Consider the following 25,505-nt stretch of genomic DNA (forward strand, 5'->3'; position numbering starts at 1 on the left):
GCAAACAGAACATCATCATCAGTTACAGCCGTCAGTAATCGCTGGTATTAGAGGAAAAACAAGAACATCACAGTGTTATATTTGCATGAAACTGAATTCAGTGAGAAATAATCAAGATGGCATCGTGTCGTTCTTCTGCTAAGAACAATCATGTTATTCCATTATTCACCCACGCCTTCACTTTTAAAACAGCTTCAAAAGAATATCTGAATAAAACAGCAGTAGTTCACAGTAAGATTCACATCAGCTCGGTTAGTACAGTCAAGTTTTGAGCTAATACATTTGCGAGTTATATATATTTATATATGAATAAATTTGTTGGACAGCAAGGAGAAAGAGTTTAGTATTTGAATACACACATACATCAAACTCAAAAAAGCTTGATAAACACAGAAATATTCAATACAGTTTGATGCCAATAAAGAATACAGAAAAATGACATTAAACTCCTGGAAAATCTGTTTTAAAATATCAAATGTCATTTTGACGGATGTAAATGTATGAAAACTTAAAGAATAAAAACAAAAGTGTAGTCCGCTTTAATCATCAGCTGAAAACGTTCTCTAACTTCTAACTGATCTCAGATTCATCCTGAACTAAACTTAAAGGGACAGTTCACCCAAAAATAAAAATTCTGTCATCGTTTAATCACCATCAAGTTGTTCCAAACCTCTAAACATATCTTTGTTCTGATGAACGCAGAGAATGATATTTGGAAGAATGTAAGCAACGAGAACTCAGGGGCATCATTGACTTGATTTTTTCTTAGGAATTTAGGACAGCAAAAAGTTCTGGGGCACCTCTGACTACCATTTTTTGCTACGGTGGTCAATGATGTCCCAGAAATGTCAGTTGCTAACATTCTTCCAAAGATATATTTGTGTTTAAGCATACAGAGAAATGTATACAGGTTTGGAATTACTGGACAGCAAGTTATTTGTGACAGAATTTTCTTTTTCGGGTCCATTCACTTGTATTGGTTTTGTGTACATACCAGAGCCGGCCCAAGGCATAAGCCAACTAATCGGCTGCTTAGGCCCCAATGGCCACCAGAGGGCCCCCAAGACTCTTTAAAAAATGTATATAATATTTCAATGGATAAGGGCAATGAATAAAATGCATTATTCAATGAAAAAAATTGAGATAGTATGTTAGGTAGAGTTAAAATAAAGTGTTTTTTTTAGAAACCTATTCTCAGTTTTTCATTACAATTGTATTTATTTTTCATGTAAGAAGATCCTGTTTTTGTTTGACTTTATTTGTAGTTGACTGGTATTAAGCTTTATATGTTTTTTTTGAACCACCTTATTACAGATCCACCTGATCCGTTAATTTTGTTATGATTTTATTATTTAGTTTAATATTGTCCATTTTGGCCGGCCCTGGTCTATACAATAGAAGTGAATGGGGTCCAAATATCTTCTTTTGTGTTCTGCGGAGAAGAAAAGAAAGGGCGAGTAATTTGTGACAGAATGTTTGGGTGAACTATCCCTTTAAACTTCAATGTTGCCCAACACGTGATGTATATAGAATATAATTGTGTCTGGTTATTGTCTGTGTTGGTGTGTTGATTACTGCATGATTTAATCTACACGGAAGCGGTTCAGTCCAGGACACGTTTCATTCATGTGTGTGTGTGGTTTCTACAGTATCTGCTCGTATTGTTGTCCTTGTGTTTCAGTGTGGAACACGTGAAGAGTCTGAGAAGCCCAATCTGTCCAGTGGATGAGCTCCAGTAAGACTCGATACGTCCAAAGTTTAGCCGCAAACATACCCGACCCTTCAACTTCATCCTGACCCTGTGAATCACAGACATTATCATCAGTCTCCAGACATGCACGTTTTTATCATAATCGTTCTTCTCGCATCGTTACAAAGTAATCTTATATTCATATGTAATCACTGGTTTTGTGCATTAAAGCAGCATTATTTCATAAAAACATCTGTTGTGTGCAATATAATCTCCTGATGACACGTACACATAAAACTGACAATTGGTGAAAAGAGTGGACATTAACATCATAATCAGCACACTTCTCTAAGTTTAAACACATCCGCAGTTCTTTGTGCAGATTTCTCTTGAGAATGTGATAAATTGCGAAAAACTAATGTTTCCTAATGTATTCTGCATACAGAAAGGTTTCTAGATATAAAAGAAATGTGCACACCCATCCTGTGATCCATTTCAGGAGCCAAAGAGAACAAAAATAGAGAAGCTCGACGCCAACGCATAAAGAGCCAAGAAAAGTTTGTGTTTTGTTTACAGGAAACTTAAAACTTCATTTCATAAACACCTTCATTATCTCTGATCTGTTGGGAAGTGACTAGTTTTAACTACATCCCTGGGAGCATGACCGTAAATCAGCTGCTTTCAAAATAAAGGAGCTATATTCATCACTTTCATGGTAATTTAACGGTTCAAGTAGTGTGAACTTAATTTTGTATAAAGAAATGAATATTTTGAGTTCCCATAACTCATTTTTACTTTTGAGTTAGTTTAACTTAATTTCAACAAGCTCCTTCGAGACAATTTGTTGAGAACAGTGTGGGGCAAGTTACTCTGAAAAAGTAATGAGTTACTAGTTACATGTTACATGTTTAATAGTTTAATTAGATTACTGTACAAATGACTCTCTCCAAAAACTTATTTACTTACTCATTATTAATGACTTTCTATATCTTATATCAACCTTGATTAGAATGGATTTAAGGATAGACATGAAACAACTCTTTTAATTCATTCAAGTAATTAATGAATAGCTACATAAATTATTATTATTAACTGACCAAAGTATACAAATATGAGAAGGAGACATTAAAGCACAGATTTTAAGATTAAACTTATAATTTTGTTGTCATTTACGCTATAGTAAACATTACACAGTATTTAGTTCAATTACATCAGAAGTAACTGTAATTTAATTACAGACAAAATAAGAGTAATCCATTACTTTAATTTTTCAAGGGAAAGTAATTAAATTACAGTAACAAGTTACTTAGTAACTAGTTACACCCAACAATGTTTGAGAATGAACTTAAGTTCCCAGCATGCTTTGCTTTAGGAGAGTAAATTTTGAAATGAAGTTTTGAGAAAGGAAAAAGCCTTTTTGATGCATCACTCTCTTACAATTACCTGCAGCTCTGTTTGGTAATTATTGATACAGCTAAAATGTTTGGTTGCCTTAATAAGACCTTTCTTTAATTTAACTGTTAATAAAAAAAGATACTTTGCTAAATGTTCAAAATTAAAAGGAGTTAATAATAGTAAACCAAACTCTTAACTTAATAGTTCTACCGTGTAGCAGTAAAACACTGCTTTTAAGCTTTATTGATTTTATTATATTCATGCATACACACAGACACGCGCACACCACACACACACACAACACACGCACACACACTAAAAAAACACACACAACACAAACAGCAAGGCCTTTGAAGAGCTTGTTTTACGACTCTTTGCAGTCAAAGACTGACTGTCAAGTTCTGGATCTCAGCTGAATCTGTGCTTGTCGTGTTTTAGGAATTCAGGCAGTTCTGTAATGTGACTTTCACTTTAAATAAACTCCTCATCATGCAGAAATCTGCGTCTCTAACAGCATTACATTATAGTACAACACTAGCTGAATGGTTGTCAAATCTATTTCCACCTACTGACTATTTTTCAAAGAGTTAAATCGCTTGAAACTTCTGGTGGTTTTGTAGGGTGTTAGATCAGCCTGAAGGCAACGGCTGTTGGTAGTTTAGAGAGGTCTAGGGCTTACTGGAAAAGAGATTTAGGATTTAGTGTCGCGGCTTGCAAATATTTGTCCAAATGCTTATGTCTGCTTCAGCAGTGCACCCAAACAACGCGCGGGATGGGGAACAGAGACGTTCCCAAGAAAGAATGCCCGACACCAAAGTGATTATTCAAATGATTTGGATTCAGGTTCCATAAATAAAGGTTTGGAAACACGCCGGGGGTGTCTGTACCTCAGCACACTTTGTCTCCGGTGAAGGAGGACAGCCACCTTCTGAGTTCTCCAGCAGAGCTCCGGTACTGTGCACCAGATGACCCAGTCGGTCCTTCACGGCCTTCCGGAGGGTCTCGTACTCGCCCTCCATCTCCTCGCCCATTTCCTCCACCTCTCGGCTGATGATACACTCCAGGAGCTCGGTGCACCTCCTCAGGGCCGAGCGGACGTGACCCACCTGCTCATCTGCGGTCAGGGCCTCGCGACAGAGGGCGAGAGAAACCAGACGCTCACCGTCCGGGACGTGGTGAGACAGAAAGCTCTCTCGCTCTTTCTGAGGAGGAGGACGACACAAGGGTTAAATTGAGTTATTACAGGAAGCGTTTAGAGGAAATTGAGTCACGTGGAGCGTCCACTGCATGTTTACGGTTATGTTGTTGTCATTTTCTACCCACCTGTAAACAAGAAAAGATCCCAATGAGGGAGTTTCATGAGTCACTTCTGTAAATGCATTTGGTGTCAATTATGAATCACGGCTGACAGCGACAAACACGGCAGAAAATATGAGAACTGAGGTGAGTTTTAAAACTTTATTGTGGCCTTAAAACGCCACGTTGCTAAAAGTGACTATTTCCTTTGGCGGGGGACGCTAGACATCATCACGCTCACGAATAATGCAACATGTGCCTTGGATCAATTGAGTTTAAAAGTAAGAAATGTACGAACATTAATACAAGACAATTTTCCATAATGTCCATTATAGGTCTCTTTCTTGGACAAAAATGACTTCAACATATTAGAAACACTTTTAAAGTTCCCAGTTCATCCTAAAATTAAATAAATTAATAATAAATAAATTAAATAATATAAATTTAATAAATTAATTTTATAGGATATCTATCCATCTTGGAGTTTCTAAGGATAAGATTTAATCTTGAAACAAGTCATTTGTAACCAGAAAATACAGAACAGATTTTACTTTATTGCAAATATTCTAGGAAAAAAATAAATTATGGTTAAATGAGAAAAATGTGGTTGAAGTGAGTTTCGTGTATGGATAATAAGTATGGAAACTACGAAGAAGATGGTCAAAAATGTTATTTTGATTAACAGTTTACTACTGATAGCAAAACATTGTAGGATTTTCAATCACCCCACCTGTTTGTTGTGTTGAAAGATTATTTAAGACAATACATAAAATCTATCATAACACTAAGATTAAAAAAGCTAAATCCTATTAGATTTGTTAGATAAATATGATCTTTAATGACATGTTCCCCTTTGTAAGATCTATATTTAAGGATATGGTGTGTTTAATTTAAGCGCTTAATGATGAAATGTATAGCAATGTAAAGGAGACATAGACAAGTAAGCAGGATACTGATACTTTAAATTGAATGTTGTCTAATCGCCTTCAACCACATTTAGCAGGTTCCTTAGATCTAAATTCAAAATAAAGGATACCAAGGGTTTCCAAAAATTCTCAAAATATAAAAGTTTCCCTATTAAGGTATATGTTATCTTTTCCATAGCTAAACAAAAGGACATATTATTTATCCAAGTTATGATAGACAGCATTTCTAATCTTTTCAAATACAAAGCAATTAAACGATTAGCCTGAAGTTTGTCTATGTCAATCAATTTACGGATATTACTACAAAATACAATATGTTTTGGGATACTTCCCAAAATAAAAATCTCTGGTTCCATTGGAAGATTTACTGAGACCACTTGGTAAATTAATGTCGCCACCTCCCTCCAAAATTCTTTCCCCTTAGGGCAGCTCCACATACAATGTAGAAGAGTACCTTTATCAACTGAACATTTAATGCATGTGTCTGGAATATTCAGGTTTATTTTGTTCAACCTCACTGGCGTAATGTTCGTTCTCATTAACCAGTTATATTGTATCAGTTTAAGACTGCTATTGAATGTTTGCAATTGTGCTTTCATACGTATTTCCTCCCACTTAATTAAAGGGATGTTTGATTTTAAGTCCTCATTCCAACGACTCAATTTATCTTTCGATGATTCCTTAGAATTTAACTCTTACAATATATAAAACTGAGATATTAAACCTTTAGACTGTGGGTGTTTAGAAAATACATTTTTCAGAGGTGTCTTGGTAGGTTTTGTATGCTTTTCACCCTGATTAGAAAAAATATAACTTCTTAACTGTAAAACATTTAAGAAATGTTTTGGGCGGATATTGAATTGTGCTACCAATTCTGAAAAGGACATTAAATCTTTTCCCTTATACAAGTCCTCAATTTTTCATCCCAAAGTTTAAATCCAGAATCAATGCTAGCGGATTTAAAATATTAATTTCCCCATATTGGAGTAAAGCATGATACAGTATTGGACTGACCTAAATATTTGTGTACGTCAAACCAAATTTGAATTATATTTAAAAGAATCGGATTAAAAGATACCATATCTTTCCTTTTTCCTGATATTTTTGATATCTGTCGAGTATAGATAAAGATTAAGGGGCAAGTTTGATTTTATAAAGGAGGATTCGACATCCAACCAAGGAGTACTTATTTCAGAATAAAAATAATATATAACAGCTCGAAGTTGTGCAGCCCAATAATACCTATCTAGCTTGGGAAATTGGAGACCTCCTTTATTGTATGGTAGATATAATAGTGACAGGCGAACACAAATTCTTTTATTGTTCCAAATAAAATTTGTAAATAGCTTACGAAGTGTAATGAAAAAGTTAGAAGGAGGACATAAAGGGATATTTTGAAAGAGATATAGTATTTTAGGTAATATATTCATTTTTATTCTGTTTATGCGTCCAATTAAAGAAATAGGTAAACTATTCCATCTTTTAATAGATTTAGAAATGGTTAGATTCCTTATTTTAACTACATTTTTATACCTTCCATTTTTATGTTGTTGTCTTCTTCTGTGCCAATGCCCTTTAAAATAAAGAATATATTGAATTTATTGTTGCCATTTTGTTATGTAAATATGTAACATTTTGTTAGGTTTTAATAAATAAAATAAAAACATAATAATAATAATAATGCAACTTGGGTGTAGATGCGGTTGATTGACGGAGTTAATTGTTAACAGGGAACGCGTTTTTAATCAAGTTAGAAAGAGTTGGCGGTGGTGACGTTGATATCGAGCGACCTTAAGTGTAGTCTGTTTACAGCATCGGGTCAGCTTTTTACTTCTGCCGACTGTATTTCGGCTTCAAAAGTAACAAATGTTGTGTTAATGTGTAAAGATGATCTTGATAGACAAACCATGTTAACATCATATACCGTTGTTAATCACAGAGCTTATGTTTTACTTTTAAATATGCATCGGCTTCCGGTCAAGGGAACCAGCGCGGCGCTTACTTCCGGGTTAGCTTACAAAATTACGTCATCATTGAACCTCTCCATTGTGTTGATAATTAACAGTTTCTAAGAGAAATTAAACAATATGTGCAAACTTTAACAAAAAAGACTTACGAAGCACTATGTAATCTAAGTGTACGATTTCTAGGGATATCCAAAGTTTTAATTATGTAAAAGTTATTTTATTTTTGCTGTATTGAGTTGTTGTGTACTCTTTTGTGCTATAATAAAATAAAATAAAGTCTTTGGATGTATTTTTGGTATATTTTATGTAGTGTATGCAAAGTGTGCATTACATTTTATATTTACATTTAGGCATTTGGCAGACGCTTTTATCCAAAGCGACTTACATTGCTCTATCCTATACATTTATACATAGGTATTTGGGATCCCCTGGGATCGAACCCACTGAGCTACAGTAAAGCTATCTATTGTCTAATTTCTCTTAGAAACTGTTAATTATTAACACAATGGAGAGGTTCAATGATGGCGTATTTTTGTAAACTAACCCCGATTATCAGTATAGTAACAATTTACAGTTAAATCTCATTAAAATCACTATATCAATTCTAATGGATTAAATACAAATGCTGGTGGCTTCCATTCCAACCCGATAATGACCCATCAGCTGTTTTCTATCCCCAAAGATCCTTCATGTAGCCTAATGTGTTGTGGGTGATGGTGTTTTATTGGCTCCCACCTGCCAGATAATAATCCGGTAAAATTATAGATCCCATTAAAACAAATACAATTCTTATTATAACCATAAAGTCCATCTTTCAGATTTTGTGTAATGTTTTTCTTAGCAGGACTGTGCTGTTCCGTGCTCACTTCTGTGAGGTGTGAACCTGCGTGATATCAATTCCACGCACATATAGGAATTCACACGAATGCGTGCACACACTTCACGATAAAAGGCACGAGGCCTCTGGTCCTATAAACAGCTCGATACCTCCGTTAATATCGTGAAGTGAACCGCGTGAATGTGTGCGCGTGATCACGCTAAACCGTTCATGAATCGCTGCACAACAACGCATTTCTCATTCAATGACTGACGGTGCGCTGAGGAAAACCACCGCAGTAAACCACCACAGACCAGTTCAAGCGGCTCTGTCTGTAACCGAACATTGGCTTTACGATTAATACGGTATATGTCCGCAGCGTGAGAACAGACGTCGTCACGGTCGCGTGAATAACGGGCGCGTCTGTACTACTCACGTAGAGCTCCAGCAGGCGCGTGCAGTCCCGGTGCAGTAAGCGCGCGAGCGCCGACGCTCTGTCCGCCGCCGATCTCGCCGGGACGGGCGCGTTCGATTCCGCTCCCTCCATACAGTCCCGGTTCCGTTATACAGACGTTACCGCAGGTCCTCTCTCGGGCGATGCGCGCGTCCCCTCGAGCCTTTTAAATACGGCCCGCAGACGCCGCGGGGAGCGCGCCTCGTCCCGCGGGACACCGTGAATACCACAGGGCGTGGTGACGTCATTGGCGCCGGTTCCGAGAAATTAAAAGCTCCGGTAATTAAAACAATTACACACCGCCTCTTTATGCGGCGTGAGCGGTTTGTGGCACACTGACCTGAGATCAGTCGACACGTCATGACTTTTTTGTATGGGGTAATTGTTTACATCCCTTACGAAATCAAACCATGAATTTACCACAAAAACGCACTCTATAGATTCCTATAGTTACAGAAATTCCTCGTGCGTTTGTTACCTGTGGTCGATTATGATTCAGTGCCGTTGCAAGATTTATTTAAGAAAAAAAAAAGAGAAAACGGCTGCTTTTATATGTGTACATTTATTTAAAGTAGCCTACTCAAATATGCGTCATACCTCGTAACATCTAAAGGTCTGCGATCATTCATGAATTAACTGAATTAATCTGCCTAAGCTTGTGCTTTTATTAAATTCTTTCTAGTCTTAATAAACGGTGTCTTTGTGAATGATTTTTGATAAATGCTACAAGTGAACGAGGCAGTATACTTATAAATGGTTTGGGGAAAGGTACAAAAGCAATCATGCAATATTTATTCCTGTGGTGCTATGATAAACCGGACGCTGTGACATCTGAATATATTTCTGTGCAACAATAAACACCGTAACTTTCCGCAAACCTGCGGATTCCTTTTTTGCATTTGACAGATGTTTTATTCGAACACTTTTGAATATGTCTTAAATGAAGAACGTCTCAGTTAGTGCTGAAATTAATTAAGATGAATAAATGCTTATTGTTTCCTAATGCATAAACTAATGTTAAGTGATACAGCCTCGGCACACTGCGTGTTTTTGCGTGCACGCGAGCGTACGCGTAAAGCCGAACGCACAGCCTTGCAAAGTATACTGCTTTTGACTCATAGGCACGGGTTTTAACGCATGCGCATTACGACATATTCCAATACCTCTCCGGGTCTACAGGGGTCAGCTTTTCTTCAACTACAATGAATCGATGCACCGAGAACACGGTTGCCACCTGGAGGCTACTGCAAGAAATGTAATGTGTATGCGCATGCGTAACCCGAGCGTACATTGCACGAGGTATATATTTTTTGGAGTTAGGGAGTTAGACTTTGGGTTTTTGATAAATAATTTCCTTATTTTGGGGAAATTCCATATTCATAAGTGTAAGTGCCTTGAAACAAAACCATTTTTATTTTTATTTTTCCAAAAAAAATTTTTTTGGATTTACTGTAAATCATTGAGGAAAATTAAATCGAAAGTCTGACGACAACTATTACAATTGGTTGAAGAGGTTGAGCTTTTAGAAGACCCGGATGTTATGTAGGTTATTAGATTTTCATTTTTTTTTCTCTCCTTGTGTCTTATTTTTATTTATTTATCTTCACTCAGTAATTGCCCAGCCAGCAATGACATGTGGGGCCCAGATGAGGGCTTCATGGGCGGCAAATGTGGGCCCCATTATGGGCTTGCACCCGGGATCCACATTGGGGAAAGCCATGGAAGCCCAGACGTACTAAAAGTTGGACCTGTAAGGGTACTGCATGGGTCTTAATTGGGCAATTCATGTCAGACCCATTTGGGCCCCTCCTGCCCAAAGGGGTCCAAAGTGGGATTTGCAGCATGGATCCACATGGGGGCCAGCCGTGGATGCCCAGATGGGCTTTAAATGGGATCTGTAAGAGTCTTATGTGGGTTCTAACCGGGCAATTAATGACAGACCCATTTGGGCCCCACCTGCCCAAAGGGGTTTAAAGTGGGTTTGCACCCGGGATCCACATGGGGGCCAGCCATGGATGCCAAGGTGGGTTGTAAGTGGGATCTGTAAGGGTCTTATGTGGGTCTTAACCGGGCAATTTGTGTCAGACCCATTTGGGCCCCACCTGCCTAAAGGGGTTTAAAGCGGGCGTGCACCAGGATTCAACCATGAATGCCCATATGGGCTTAAAGTGGGCTCTGTAAGGATCTTATGTTGGTTCTAACTGGGCAATTCATGCAAGGTGAGCCCAACTATTCATTTAAGGAAACAATCTAAGAAAAATTAAAAACGAAGAATGAATGTAAGTACAAGATAAATACAAGACACTTGATGCTTTGAACTGCAAGAAATATATTAAATTGAACAACAAAAATTATCTTTAAAAAACAATGTCACAACATACGGTAAACTAAAAAAATATTTTTAAAAAATCTCTGAAAAAAAACAATACAAAATACACTCATTGAACAACAAACATAATCTTTAACAATTTAAATTTTACCATGTACCGGTAAATTTTTTTTTTTTAAATTTCTGAAAAAAGGAAAACAAAACATCTCTCCAAAAAATACATCCAAAACAGTCATGGTGTTTGTGTTGTCGATGTTCGTTTTTCTCTTAGGGCTCTTGCAGCCCTCTCCCCGCCACGGTCACGTGCGCCTGTGAACCATTTCCCCAGTGCCATTTCCACATCCTTTCGGTTCACATTCTGAGTTATAGCGTTACTCTTCAGTGCACCTAAAAACAAGGGAGCATAAGTCAATTTAGCAAGGTTCTTTTTTGAACCTGATGGCTCCAACTTGCAACTCTTCAAATCATTCATTCAAGTAACACATTTCCACATGTGGTAAGCTAAAATGTTAACCCTAGGGTGACATTTACCATGGAGTTTTATGCCAACCTATAACCCTTTTTCCATTACATGTTGAAATTTAGCCTCAAATGAGCGACATTAAAAACAGTTTTCCATGAATATATCATGTCATATCACATTACTTCCAGTCGAATCACAGACACGTGAGTTTTACTCGCACACAGACATCAAAAATCAGCATCATCGAAACTTATCCATGGCTCCCAGAATGCATTGCACCATTGAAGCATGTCACCATTGTTGAGATTCATATGCTGATTCTTGATGTCTGTGTACGAGTAAAACTCACAGGAGCCCAAAATATGTAAATGGTGTGTTCTAAATCGTTCGATGTTCTGATTAAATTCTATTATTCCCTAGCCATTTTTTCATCAGATGTGTCACGAAAAATGCCAAAGCGCTGCGGCGCAAGATAGAATGCTCCTTACTTTATTGCATTTACATTCCTACACTTGACTAGGCTATTTCAAATACAGGGAAACTGTTTCAAATGTGAGAATTACACTGTTGTGTAGGCTAAATGCAATCCCTCTGTATTCAGGCATAATAGGTAGCAGTTGAAAAAGAAATATTTTAAAATATTCTGCTTGACATTCATATTTGGTGACAACTTCAGGTTTGTGAAACTTCACAAGAACGCAGATTTTAGTAGACCTGTGATTGTGAGTACTCTCACCCTTCAGTACTCTTTTGGACAGGGTGACCAGGCAGCTGGATTCAGTGCACCCTCACACCAGGATTTTATTTATGGACTTTTCCTCTGCTTTTAATACTGTACACACACACACTATTGTACCGTCTGGAGGAGCTTCAGACCCATCCAGCACTGATTTTATGGATTAAGGGTTTTTTACAGAATAGCAGGTTTTAGTAAATGGTTTTAAATCTAGTAAACTGTTTTTAAACTCAGGACTCCCACAAGGTTGTGTTTTATCACCCGATCTCTTCTCTGTCCATCTCTTGCAGCAGTGAAGGAATGACTCTTTAAATATGCAGACGACATGGCCTTAGTAGCCCATCTGACAGGTGCCAATGCGCTGTCTGACTACCATCAGGCAGTTAGCAATCTGGCCAGGACTTTTAAGGCAAGTTTCCTCGAGCTCAACATTGGAAAGACCAAGGAACTGTGTTGTGGTAGCAGAGGAACACTTACCACGACACAAACACAGCTTTTCCAGCCGATCAGCATTTATGGCTGTAGTAGAGTAGGCAGGGCGAGACCGTGGTTCGAGTCCGGTGAGTAATTGTGAATTAGCGCCAGCTGTACGCACACTGGCCTCAAATCACGTAGGAGATGGGAGCATATAAAAGTATATTTATATTTATGTTCATGTTTTGTTCGCCGGCGGTCGTCCGTGAGGGGCCGCCGGCTCTTAAATTACTTTATTAAATGTTTGCCGGTTTCCGCCTCCTTCCTTCCTTTTATGGAGAATTTGTTACAATGGCCAACCTGTAGAACAGGTCAAATCTTTTAGATAACTCGGAACAGAAATAGACGGATCCCTCTCTTTCTCCGAACACACAGAATATGTGTACAAGAAGGCCCAGCAGCGCCTCCACCCGAGAAAGCTCAGGACTTTTAATGTCACAAAGGACATATTAACCACAGTCTACACATTACTGATAGAATCCACTCTCACATTATAAAATCTCTTCTTGGTACAATGCACTCACCACTAAATACAAAACAAACCTCACACAAATAATAACACAGGCCTACAAAATAATGGGCTCCCCCTAGACCCCCCATCAGATATTTACACTCACTCAGTACTTTGGAAAGCCACCAACATCACACAAGACCCCACCAACCCTCTTCTTTGACTGCCTTAGTCTTAAACTAATCTTATCGAGAGTCTATGCAGAGGCTCTTACTTCCGTTATTAAATGCCATCGAAACGTCACAATGACGTAGGTCCAAAGTGGGTCTAAAGGCCTACATTTTATTCGCCATTAATTTAGGTAGGAGACCTGCACACAGTATAGGCCTACACAATGTTGCTAAAGTGTTGACGGGCCCCCCTTAGAAACAATTAAAGTATCACTGGACTAGTTCAGTTCACTTACACATTTTTTACTTTTTTAAACACAGTGTATTGGAGAAAAGTTGTAGTATACTTCAAAGATAAGACTAACTGTTAAAGTGTGGATTTTGCAGAGAAGAATCCTGATTCTGTGGAGAAAAATTCTTGAAGTTGATTTTTCGGCCATGAAGGCAAATTAATGTAATAATTCAAGTCATAAATTTGGCATATTTTGACAAGACACGAAAATGGGCACTACACTCATGCCAGTAGAACGAAACCTTCCAAATTTGAGATCGATTGGGCGAGTGGTTAGAGAGTTGCATGTGGAACAGACAAGTGGTTATAATGCTGAAATTGTCCTTAATGTTATGTTAAAATGTTGATAATCTCCAACTAAATTGTGTTTTGACAAACAACTGTATCATTTAACTTTGGATAAATAAAAGAAAGGCCAAAGACAACTTTCATTGAGCAATTAAAAAACTGAATTTACCATAGAAAACTTCAAAAAGACGCAGATCTTTGAAGCACAGCATGCCCATCCGTCCGGTCACGTTGTACTGCCGTTGCAGTTCTGGCACCATCAGGAACTTCATCATCCTCCTAGTGGCATCTTCAAGTGAGGAACCCCCTATGTCTGCAACCATGGCAACCTTAAGAGTATACAGTAATAGAGCACAGTACATTTAAAGTCACAGGATCAGAAAACATAAATAAATATCATAAAATATTCTCTGTCTCCATTACATAGCCAAACACCCCGCTTTAAACCTGGCATCCTTATTGTTGGCATGTCAATAATAATAATAATAATAATGATAATGAAGTGTTAAACCAATTATGTGCTTGATAGCATAAAATACCAGTTCCCTAAAACCTACAAGACTGGCATTGTGAATATGGCCTATAGGCCATATTCACAATGCCAGTTTTCCCTTTTCAGCATAGAGCTTCACAGCCAAACTGCCTCAAGGGGGTGATCTACTACAGAATGACCATGATTATGTCCATGGGGAAATGAAGACATTTTCCATCAAGCATAATTTTGTGTAGAAGTCCACCCTCAATATTTTTGACTTGAACTTATTTTTGCACTTTCCAGTAGGGGTGTGCCAAAAAGTCGATAAAGATCTTGATACGACACGTGACAATTCGATTCAGATTCTCAAACTCTGGAAAATCGACCATGAATAGCCTATATGACAAACACACGGAGCAAAAATAACAGGTGGAACCAACAATCTCATTACCTCAATCACTACGTAGTTTATATTAGAGATTTTTCAGGTTCAACAGCAGACAAAAGCCAGAAGAGGGTGCTGGCCACATAAATATTTTTTAAGTTATTGTATATTGTTCTCATGTGTGTCAAGTTGTACAAGACTTGTGTAAGTAATGATATAAAATTTCATTCATAATTTTAGTTTTATGCACTTAAAAGTATTGAATATAAAAATCGAAAATCCCATCACAATATTTGTCAAAATTGTGCACCCCGCAAGCGCTATGGCGATTTCAATCAGTAGTCATGTAATGTTGAAGTCTTGTATGACTATATTGTTTGTGATCCCTACTTAGTGCCTACCACACTTCTTTTACACCAGTCAAATTGGTGGAAATCTGAGGATTTTGGTCAGCGACGACAATATTGTTGTTGGGGTTATCCGGTTATTGAGGGGGTGGGTTGCTGAGTGAAAATATCACCGTGGGTCCTCAATCCTGCATTCGGAAAAATGCCTATTATAACATGGGAGTCAATGGGCAAATCAGCATTGTTTTCCCCAATATGGTGCACGTGGCGGGAGCAAGGCTGTTGGGGCGTATCCAATTTTGCCGACTATAGCTATACAAGTATAATGGTCTTAATAACTTATCTATTTAGCTAAGGGCTGTTTTGCTGAGGACAATTCCCATCAGATTTGAAATTAAGATTAGTCAATGCAGCAGTGAACTGATGTTCAAGTATACTTAAGTCTCTTCTGTATTGGGACTACATGTAGGTGAAAAATGTTAAGTTGTAGCAGACATGGTTGATTTGAAGCAACCTGGCATGGGTCTTGAACCCTGCAAAGTTTAGTGATTCATTATGCATGGGAAGGATTTTGTCAGAAGAAAGAAAAAGAAAACACAGGAAAACAATAGGATCTGGCCCCCAAAATCTTACCACTGCAGACAGGAATTCAGGGTCTGAGAGCTTCTCATTCATGGCGAGAAACGTCCTCAACGTTGGCCAGGGGGAAAACCGCACCGTCTGGTATTGCCATGACTGGCATGGAATCTTTTTTGAGCAGTGTGTTTAGCATCTGCCCATGCAGCTTCAGTGTGTCCTTCACTTCTTCTAGCAATGTCACTAGTGTGATGAACATTGCTCCATCAATTTTTTGGGGAGCTAAACTTTGGCCACGCAGTAACTGGGCTGCTCTGTGGCCATGAGACGGGGTGGAGCTGCCGCCAAGTAGGCTCATGCTGAGGCCACTTGTGGGGGACCCACAGGGGTTTCGCGGGGTCAGACTCTGTCTTGCTGGGCTGACCCTGGTTACCTATACAATCTGGAAGCAGAAACTTTGACTTTAAGGAACATTTCAATACCTCTAAACGAAAACAAAAAAACGAATACAAATACTGAAATGGCAGATCTACAAGCTCATAATGCATTGAAACATAAGGCGTTGTGAACTCGCTCACACTCCCAGAAACGTTGTGGCTGCGGGATCCCTGGGACCTGCTCCGCCACCCGGAAACGTGAGGGCTGCTTAGTCCCCTCTGGGACACACAAGGGCTTCGGCTTCCCCTATGGAACACATGAGGGCTGCGACTTCTTCTCTGGGACACACGAGGGCTGCGGCTTCTTCTCTGGGACACACGAGGGCTGCGGCTTCTTCTCTGGGACACACGAGGGCTGCGGCTTCCCCTATGAGACACATGAGGGCTGCTGAGTCCCCTCTGGGACACACGAGGGCTGCGGCTTCTCCTCTGCACAATATGAAAGCAGAAGTACAGCATTAACACCATTTCAATAGCCTAAGAGGAAGAAATACCGGTAACACTGCAGCAAATTAAAAACACAACACTACCATTAAATAACTAGACCAACACATCATAGGTCAAAGACCGGGGTCTTGTAGCGCAATGTCAGTGGTTAATGGTGATTTGCAGGGTTTGCGGCTAGATTGGCTTAATCGGATTGATGCTGACTTCTGTGCTGCAGGGAACATTGTTCCGTCTAGGATACTTAGACTAGCCTACATTTTTACATGTCACCAAAGGCTGTTGCAGCGCTTTAGAAGTTAAGGAGCTTTATGATTCTGCAGAAATATAGGCTACATTGTCAAAATACAAATTGCAGCAATTTAGCCATCGTGTAGGTTGCTTGTAATTTAATCATACAAGTCTGCATATTCACATTTCAATAACTATCGGCATTCATTGGAAGATTAGGCAACTGAAATCGAGTTTGCCTTTTACCAGAGCTAAGGCTCTTTAGCATTGGGCGACAAAACGTAGCCTAGGCCAATGGTTCTTATCCTAGGGATTGCGACCCCAAGGGAGTTGCAAGACGTTTCCGATGGGTCGCGAGATGCTCTCCATGTATATTGTTGAGAAAAGAGCAAGAGAAAATGAAGATTTGAATAAGGTGTCTTAAAATATTAATGTCTTACAATATAGCCTACTGAATGAATGAATGAAACAGCATTTCAGAATTTTCTGTCTGACACTATAAACAATCGAATGCAAAGAGAGAATTTATCTTATCGTAGGCGACGTTTTCAGCATGTGATATTTCCCCTCTGTGACAGAATGCTGCAGATTCACCGTAATTTGTGAATGGATAAGCTATTCTCTGACAAAAGAGTTTTAAGAACCAGTGGCTAGGCGATATGCGGGCAATCACTCGAAAGTCAATGGATGGGCAGTGCATCAATTAAATTTAAAATAAAATAAATCCTGACAATATAGCATATTTACATTTCTCATGGAAAGAGGGACATTTTCACTTCTCCTTTTGTAGGCCAATATACCTATTGTAGGTCTTGTTTCACTTCATCACTTCACACACTTAATCACTAACCCTGTTTTTTGTCCGGGCTTCACCTGCACCCCACATTTTCTTAGACACAAACGCCTCGGGAGGAGGTGGCAAGACATCTCCCTCAATGTCCGTTTCCTCTTCACTGGAAGCCAGCAGGGGTTTTGGTGCTCTATATTCAGTTAAAAGCATACATTTAAACTTTTACAATAGAATACACTGAAAAAAACAGTTAGAGGTGTTTGTTATCCCCCTTTTCCCCTGCACATTTTCGTAACGGCTCCGCACAGCACGCTTTATTTGTGTTTTCACTGGGAGACCCGGGACCCGTTACCCGTTTTTCGCACCCGTTTCAGAGGTGGCTCTAACCGTGCTGATCCAACACAAAACGTGATGTAACAGGCTGCTGTCCACTGATTGGTTAGAGAAAATAAGTGCGACGAAACACACAAACAAGGAAGTGAGAGAGAGGCAGAGGAGTTGATGACAAGTCCAGATGAGCGGTGTAAAATTAATCTTAGAAGTGGAGAAGTACAGGGAGTTGTATGATCCCCAGCACATGTTCTACAAGGACAACAGCTGATCAGAAGCGCTTGCCGACCGTCGCAGAGAAATACGTGTCTGGTGTAAACAGGGGGGCAGCAGATCGAGCGTGATTTAAGCGAGTGTGCCATGTGTGTAAAACACAACAGAACACACAACACAACAGCCTTGCCTCTTCTAAATGTTCCTGGCTCTGTCTTTTGGCGTTTTCGCTGACTACAAACCACAGCGCAAACAACAGCAGCAGTAACACCTCTAAGGCCTCCATTGTTGTGTTTACTTTACTGACCACGGCGTGACAGTACATATGCAGTCTAATAAAAACGACGTCACAGCAGTGTCGCCACGCCAACTATACCCACTTCCAGGTCGTAACGACACTACCTTCTGTATGGAAACAAAAACCGCCCTGGTTGTCCAAAGCTGGTGGTGCTGTACCGCGCCATACCGTGCCGTACCGTGTTGCTGGGGAAATGTGGCATAAGAGGCATACTGATCTAGTTTTGGACTATAAAATATTGGCATCAATATTGCTTTTTATGATATATTCCCACGGAAAGGAGTTTATTATACTTTATGTGGCTCAAGGAATTTTTTCTAACAACTGCCATATTTGACGTAAATGAAAAATGGAAATTAAAGGGAAAGGAAAAGTTTTTTTGTAACCTGGACCTTATTTCCAGCACGAAATAAGTTCATAAACTCAGCCGGAGAAGTTTGGAGTAACCTGATGTTGTTCGCGAGAAATTTACATCCATCTCAGTGAGTGCTATTCCAGCAAAATGGTAGAGTTCAGGGACAGTAACATTACAGCCTAAATAAAACATTATCAGTAACAACACGTCTTCTTTTCACCAATATGTAGTTATACATTGCTAGTGCTATTCCTCGATGACTTTGGAGCAGCTTGGTTGTCTTCCAGGGCTTTTTAAAAAATTCAGCAAACAAGCCTAAGGTTAGTTCTAGATAGCTTTGGGTTGACAGAAGACGTCGATGACGTCACTTCCACAAAATTGCGCACAATGAAGATGTCCAACATATCCTCAAAATCGGATATTCTGCTATATTGTACTAGCAGTAGCAAGTTAGCAGGCCATTGGATGTAGTGAACAAGGCTGAAATAAAATAATCATGTGGTGGCAAACGGCAATGACGTCATCGGCTCGTATTGACAAATCTTTTTTAAAATGCCATGATGACAAACAAGCTGTTCTGAAGTCATCGAGGGATAGCACTAGCAATGCATAACTACATACTGGTGAAAAGAAGATGTTTTGTCACTGATAATGTTTTATTTAGGCTTACAGGCCCCAACCTCTACCGTTTTGCTGGAATAACATGGATCTAAATATCTCCAGAAGGACAAAAAGTCACTCCAAACTTCCCCGGGTAAGATTATGAAATAAACATGATAGAAACAAGGTTTAAAAAAACAGTACAGGTTAAAAAACAGTACTTTTCCTTTAATGCCAGAAATTCTGCAACGTTAATTATACAACATTATATAACACTATATATTCTGTGTATTACATTACCTCCTTTTTCGCCTTGCAGGTAAATCATCACCATCTGTCTGTAAGTCAGATGTTGCCTCCGCTTTTTTAGATTTTTTGCGAGCAGCCTCGAAAGTGTCTTAGTAACAAAAGGAAAAAGGGTATTAGTATGCAATCTATACTGACCGTGATAAAAAAATCATTTTGGTATTTGCACCTATAAATAATCTCAAATGCCTGGAGTTGAGTAAAGATGAAAAAATATTGTTTACCATTCATGATGACTGATGTTGGTTCAGAAAAAGACAATTGAATATAGAAATCACAATTTTACAGCCTAAATTTGAAGTACATTATTGGCACTTATAGAAATTGATGCCTTATTGACATTGAGCTAGATAGATGACAGACAGAGTATTTGACAAATTCAGAAAAGAACCTCTTACCTGCCCATCCAAGTACCCTGATGGAGTATTTCGGCCACGATTCCTCTTGCTTCTGTCGGTCCTTCACTGCCTTGGTTACATTACGTCCTGATGGCCAGAAACACTTATTTTGTTCTTCGGTCATCCAGCATGTTGGAATTATATCCACCACAGATTGGCCATCGAAGGTCTCATCAATAAACTCGACAACACAGAACAGGGGCATGCTGCAAAGTTCATAATAGTTACCGATTGTGTAATTGGATAAATGCAACAGCTCCATCCTGCAATGGCAGAAGTATTAGTCTCTCAGTTAAATCTGTGACTGACACACCGTGCAGCTGGTGAGACAGCCGTGTCACTGTTCTAATCCCCACACACGTTGACTCAATAGGGTAGTTGTAAAAGCTGCCTTCTTTTTCATAAAACTGACAGACTGCGTACATACCCCCTGATACCAACTCAACAATGTTCCGCACCACAGCAACTTTGCCCTTAACATTAAAACAATTGCTGCCTTCACGACGAGAAATTATATTGCTCTCATGTCTGTACTTCATGTACTGCATGCGGACAGGAACATCAGGGAGAGTCGGACCTGAGAAATGTGGTTGTAGAGGCTTATTTGCCCTCTCTTTTCCACTTTTAAGGGAGAGCGAACGCTGCTTTTCACTGAGACGTCTTACGAGTTGTTGAACTGTGCCTTGGGGACGTCTCACTAGCCGCTTCATAGTCCCCAGATGGTTTTCGAAAGGGAAACATGAGACGTTGTCTAGGGCACCAAAGTTTCTGGCATCATCAGCAAGATGGATGAGTGAGTGAGTGTTATAGACTAGCTGCTCTGATCCATATATCCGTCCAAAATTTGTCACATAACATTTCAGTAGCTTGTCTGCATATTCACAGTGCTTAGAGCACAAGGCTGGACTGAGAAGTATCCTCATTGCAACAGAAATTAGCATAAAGTTTTTGTACAGCCTTGTTGGTAGGCGTCCTTTCAGTACCACAGGACCTGTGTACAACAGAAACTGCCGATATTCAGTGGCCTTCCAATTTCTGTATTCTCGAAGAAAATTGACCTTAGCTTACGTGAAAAATTCTGTGGGAGATTTGCTCTGATTGATTCCAAGTGATCAGAAATCATGTTGATTGTGGAAGCAGAAAGACGACTACTTAAAGGTCCCTTGGTCCAAAGATGTACAATTCTTCTAACATGTCCTAAGCATACCAAATGCATATAGTCAAGGACAAAGCTCGAGACCATTGTAATGCCAAGCTCTTGTAGCGGTGAGACTATATCATTATGGTGATGTTCACTATCAAGCTGCTGATCAAAGGTCAAGTCTGTCCGAAGCGGTGCAGTCAATTCTGGAAACACAACTGTACCTAAATGAACCCCATACTCAGTACATCGCTCACAGGAGCTGTAGCCAGTGTGACCTTTGATGCATTTCAAGTAGGCACGAGCAGGTGCATCACAAATAAATGCATCTGGAAGAGCAACATTGTAATGTCTTTCATTGTATTCTAGACCATCACGCATTAATAGCTTCAACTCCTCAATTAAATCCTTTAGGTATTCATGAACCAATTGAGGCTTTGTTGGGCCTGCAAACAGACCAATGACACCAACATTAGCTCTGGGAAGTTCCTTGATCTTAGCCAGAATAGGCCATAACTCCTGTTTAGAGCTGCCTGAGAGGGGTATACCATCAATGTTAATGCGCAGTGTTATAGTGTCTACTGAGGAATGTGCTTCCTTTGACAGCGCTGAAATGATTAAGTTAGACACTCAATATGGCAATAGCATCCAGTTCCGATGTCTTTGATTTCATAGGTTGTTAAGGTTGACAAAAGAGTTCTTGGATCTTTTGGTAACTCTAAGCCACACTGCACTAATAAGTGCAACAACTCTGAAAGGGCACTATGTGAAATATTGTGATTTACTGCCCAGTCTCTCAATTTCCTACAAGGGTCTGAGTTGTCACCTGTGCTTTCCGAATCAGTCTGATCATTTGTGGCTTCAAAACTGTGTTTGGAAACAACTTCAGAATGTGATTCATCACTTTGACACCCCAACTCTTCACTATGATGTCCATAGATCTGTCTGTCATTTGAATTGTTACTTCCATGAGACTCCAACTCTTCCTCTGATGCAATTAAATCGATATTTGTTGGTTCAATGTCCTCGTCATTATGGCAGTCTGCCAAAAACTTCAAGTGCTCCTGTACTTTCATTTTAACACGTCTTCGTTTAGTCCAACGACTGTCATCATAATCCATTTTTCTTTTTGATCTGTAACAGACAAAGCTTTTGTACTATACAAAACTGACAGACATATTGAGGTGTTTAAGTTTAAGACCTGCTGACTGTCACACACATGTGTGTGTGAAATTAATAGTGGCTCAGAGATAATATATTCCAATATCCAAAGATCGTGACACATCACTAATCTGTGATGGTATGTTTAAAGGAGTCATATGTAAGATTGTGGCCAGAAATGATATTACAATCATGTTTAATTGAGCAATATCAGGGTTTTTCCTTGGCCAAAAATGGAGAGTGGCGGTAACCCCTCGCGGAGCACACGGCATGGTGCGATCATAGCTACGACAGTGGGGGGGTGCTAGCGTAACTGTAAGATCCAGAAATAGCATGGGTCGCGCAGAATAAGAAAACCCAGCGCACCCGACAGACAGCGCTTGAAGTATTTATTTTTGGATTTCCTCATCGTGAGGCGGTGGCGGCAAGAAATAACGTGGTGGTGGCCGCCACCGAAATCTCTATGGAGGAAAAACCCTTCATGTAAGAAATTGATAAAAATGGGCAAAATGGGTTAAATAAAATATCCACCCAAATTCTGAATACTTTAGAGCCCTCCTCTCCCTGATTGGGAACGTTCATCAAATATCAAATGTCAACAATATCAGTTGTGGGCTGCACTTCTGCTTTTGAAATGATAATATCCTGGTTAAACTAATGTGATATAAGTCATAAGCATTTGAAATTAACATAATTTGTCAACGTCTTGTAATATATCAGGAGCATTTAAAGGAAACTTTAAGGTCGATGTATGGAAACTTACGCCATATTTATGAACAACAGGGTACACCTCCTCCTGTCTTGTTGGCTCCTGTCTTCTGGCTGGCAAGACCTTAATGAAATTAGACAAAAAATGAGCAAATCAGTGTTCAACAGGAGCTTTCAATAAAAAAATAAGTAACCATTTAACATCAAATAACCAGCTTACATGACACTAAGTGTGTGCAAGCGTCCACGATAAGCAAGGCTCACGTGTAACTCAGCAATATGCGTATTAGGGCTGCAATGATTTGTCAATGTTTTCGACAAAAATCGATAATAGAAATAGTCGACAATGAATTCCATTGTGGACAATTGTCGCCAGACATGTTTTTCCAACGGAGTGAGGCATCTCACTACAATCTTTGCCGTGAGTTGCACATGCACAATTGCATCTCTGCCGAGCGGTAGCGTACAGTAATGGCGGTGTCCTATACAGCAGCTAAAGTTTGGGAGCTTTTTAGCCTGGATAAAGCGAATAATTTCAGACTGGTGAGAATTGTAAAGTTCTTTTGCACCAGACTGTGCAGTTGTCCACTGAATGTACTTCACAAAATTCACTTAATATTTGTTGTGTTCACTGTTTAACTGCTGCTATGTGCCTGCCCTTGGTTTACAGGAAACATGTTCACTTGATTTTTTTTTTATAAAACACATTAGCCTGTCCTTAAAAATGGATATGTTTATTTGTTTATGGATTTATGTCTATACTGACCGAACACTGTGCCTAATTGGTTTTAGATTTACTTTTTTATTTACTTTTTGTATGAATCGGCCTATCCCTCCCTCCTCTACCCTCTCGGCCATCTTTTACCTACATAAAAAGGGGCATGAGTCCCGGTCTCCCTGTGCGTCTTGCTGGCTTCTATCGTTAGTTGTAGTGTTGCAGTTACAACTACACTATTACAAAATGAAGAATAAATATTGACTAAGGTTGAATTTTGTTTGCTTGCATAACCCAAAGAGCAAATATCTTATTATAAAAAATATAAGAATTATTAAAACACGTAAAATATTCTGAGAAAGGAGATAAATAAATGATAAATGTATCATTTCAATGACAATTGTATAATTTGATGGAGCTGAATTAATATCAGCCTTATCCCAGGAACATCACGGTTGATGCTCATGATGCCAAACCACTCAGATGTTCCTGGGATAAGCCTGATATTAATTCAGCTCCAACAAATTGGCTGTGTTTGTTTTACTTTCATATACTTAAAATGTACGTAGTTATATTATTATTATACAATTATCATTTATTTAGCTCCTTTCTCAGAATATTTTACGTGTTTTAATAATTCTTATATTTTTATAATAAGATATCTGCAGCTATATTTGCTCTTTGGGTTATGCAAGCAAACAAAATTCAACCTTAGTCCATATTTATTCTTCATTTTGTAATAGTGCAGTTGTAACTGCAACACTAAAACTAACGATAGAAGCCAGCAAGATGCACAGGGAGACCGACATTAAGATGTTTACAAGCCCAAAACATTTGAGACTGTTTGCTTACACATTTATTTTGATTTGTTCCAATTTATTCTTAGAGCAAAAGGTGGGGACATTACAATATGTTGAAGTATGTGTTATTCAATATGTGCAATATGTTTTTATGTTTGAAGCATGAGGAAGGGTTCGGGACGGAACCAAACTCTGAATCTGATATTGACTCAGATGAATTTGAAGTGAAATAATGATGAATATATTTTATATCATATCACCGTTATTGAATAAAAGTATATTGTGATATATTGATACTGAATTATTGTCCAGCCCTATAGCTAAACCAAACCTGCTGTTTTTCCTTTTGGTTAGATTCTACATCAGATTTAACAGCACAAACCAAAAATACAGACTATTTCATCTGCATTGTTATTTTTATGGCAACATAATATTTCAATTTACCTTAATTTTATGGAAATTCGGCGTTGGTCCTTCAGAAAAAAATGCACTTCACCTCCAAGTCACAGCCAGCTTGTTTTCCGATTCCGAATGGACCGTTAAAGTTTTGAGCGCGAAACACAGCCTTTGCATACAGGCCCCAGAGATGTCCGAACTGCCTGACCAAATAACAATTTAATACAGTAAAATTCGTAAATTAAGGATATGTGAGAGAATTAACAAACGACTTAAGTGCTTCGCTGGCTTCATTATGAATGAGCCTAATTAGGTGTTGTTGTGCATAACAGGCAGTGGTGGAGAGTACTGAAAATCTGTAGTTAAGTACAATTAAGTGCATTGCTAAAATATTACTCAATTACGAGTAAAAGTACCGGTGTTAGAGAAATACTCAAGTAAAAGTACAGTTTGTAAAAAAAAATTTTTTTTTTAAAACTCTTTTTTTTAAACTATAATTTTTTTTAAAGAAAATTTTCTAACCACTGATGTCACCGTCACTTCTCCAGACAAGGGCTGGAAATTATGTGTTTTCCTTTACCAGAAGTTGCCAACAATCTATTAATCATAATAATAGATAAGATGCAAAACAAGTGTTTTTCCCCAAAATTT

The 25,505-nt window shown here is 38.8% G+C and overlaps 1 protein-coding gene across 4 annotated transcripts; it reads right to left on the bottom strand.

Moving 5' to 3' along the window:
* Window positions 1-10,854: 10,854 nt before the first annotated feature.
* On the bottom strand, window positions 10,855-24,989 carry LOC130424640 (serine/arginine repetitive matrix protein 2-like). Of its 4 annotated transcripts, XM_056750493.1 has the most exons (9): window positions 24,903-24,989; window positions 22,999-23,067; window positions 19,934-22,208; window positions 19,530-19,626; window positions 17,494-17,623; window positions 16,110-16,397; window positions 15,589-15,973; window positions 13,918-14,077; window positions 10,855-11,261 (listed from the first exon to the last, which is right to left on the bottom strand). In XM_056750493.1, exons 3-7 carry the CDS (start codon window positions 20,193-20,195, stop codon window positions 15,965-15,967), a joined length of 786 nt encoding a protein of 261 aa, XP_056606471.1. In that variant the 5' UTR covers window positions 20,196-22,208; window positions 22,999-23,067; window positions 24,903-24,989; the 3' UTR covers window positions 10,855-11,261; window positions 13,918-14,077; window positions 15,589-15,964. The 4 variants fall into 4 exon arrangements, with proteins under 4 accessions (XP_056606471.1, XP_056606462.1, XP_056606445.1 ...); XM_056750484.1 differs by having other exon boundaries at window positions 15,589-16,397; window positions 19,934-20,139; XM_056750467.1 differs by having other exon boundaries at window positions 15,589-16,397.
* Between the last annotated feature and the right edge of the window lie 516 nt (window positions 24,990-25,505).

This window comes from Triplophysa dalaica, chromosome 1 (genome assembly GCF_015846415.1).
Source record: "Triplophysa dalaica isolate WHDGS20190420 chromosome 1, ASM1584641v1, whole genome shotgun sequence".
NCBI lineage: Eukaryota > Metazoa > Chordata > Actinopteri > Cypriniformes > Nemacheilidae > Triplophysa > Triplophysa dalaica.

What these genes read in the sequence shown, in the direction of transcription:
- LOC130424640 (XM_056750467.1), bottom strand. Translation starts at nt 20,195, where the DNA reads ATGGAGCTGTTGCATTTATCCAATTACACAATCGGTAACTATTATGAA. An exon ending in CAGGGTACTTGGATGGGCAG is followed by an intron (nt 19,627 to 19,933) that starts GTAAGAGGTTCT and finishes TTTGTTACTAAG; the next exon opens with ACACTTTCGAGGCTGCTCGC. An exon ending in AAGCCCGGACAAAAAACAGG is followed by an intron (nt 16,398 to 17,493) that starts GTTAGTGATTAA and finishes CATATTGTGCAG; the next exon opens with AGGAGAAGCCGCAGCCCTCG.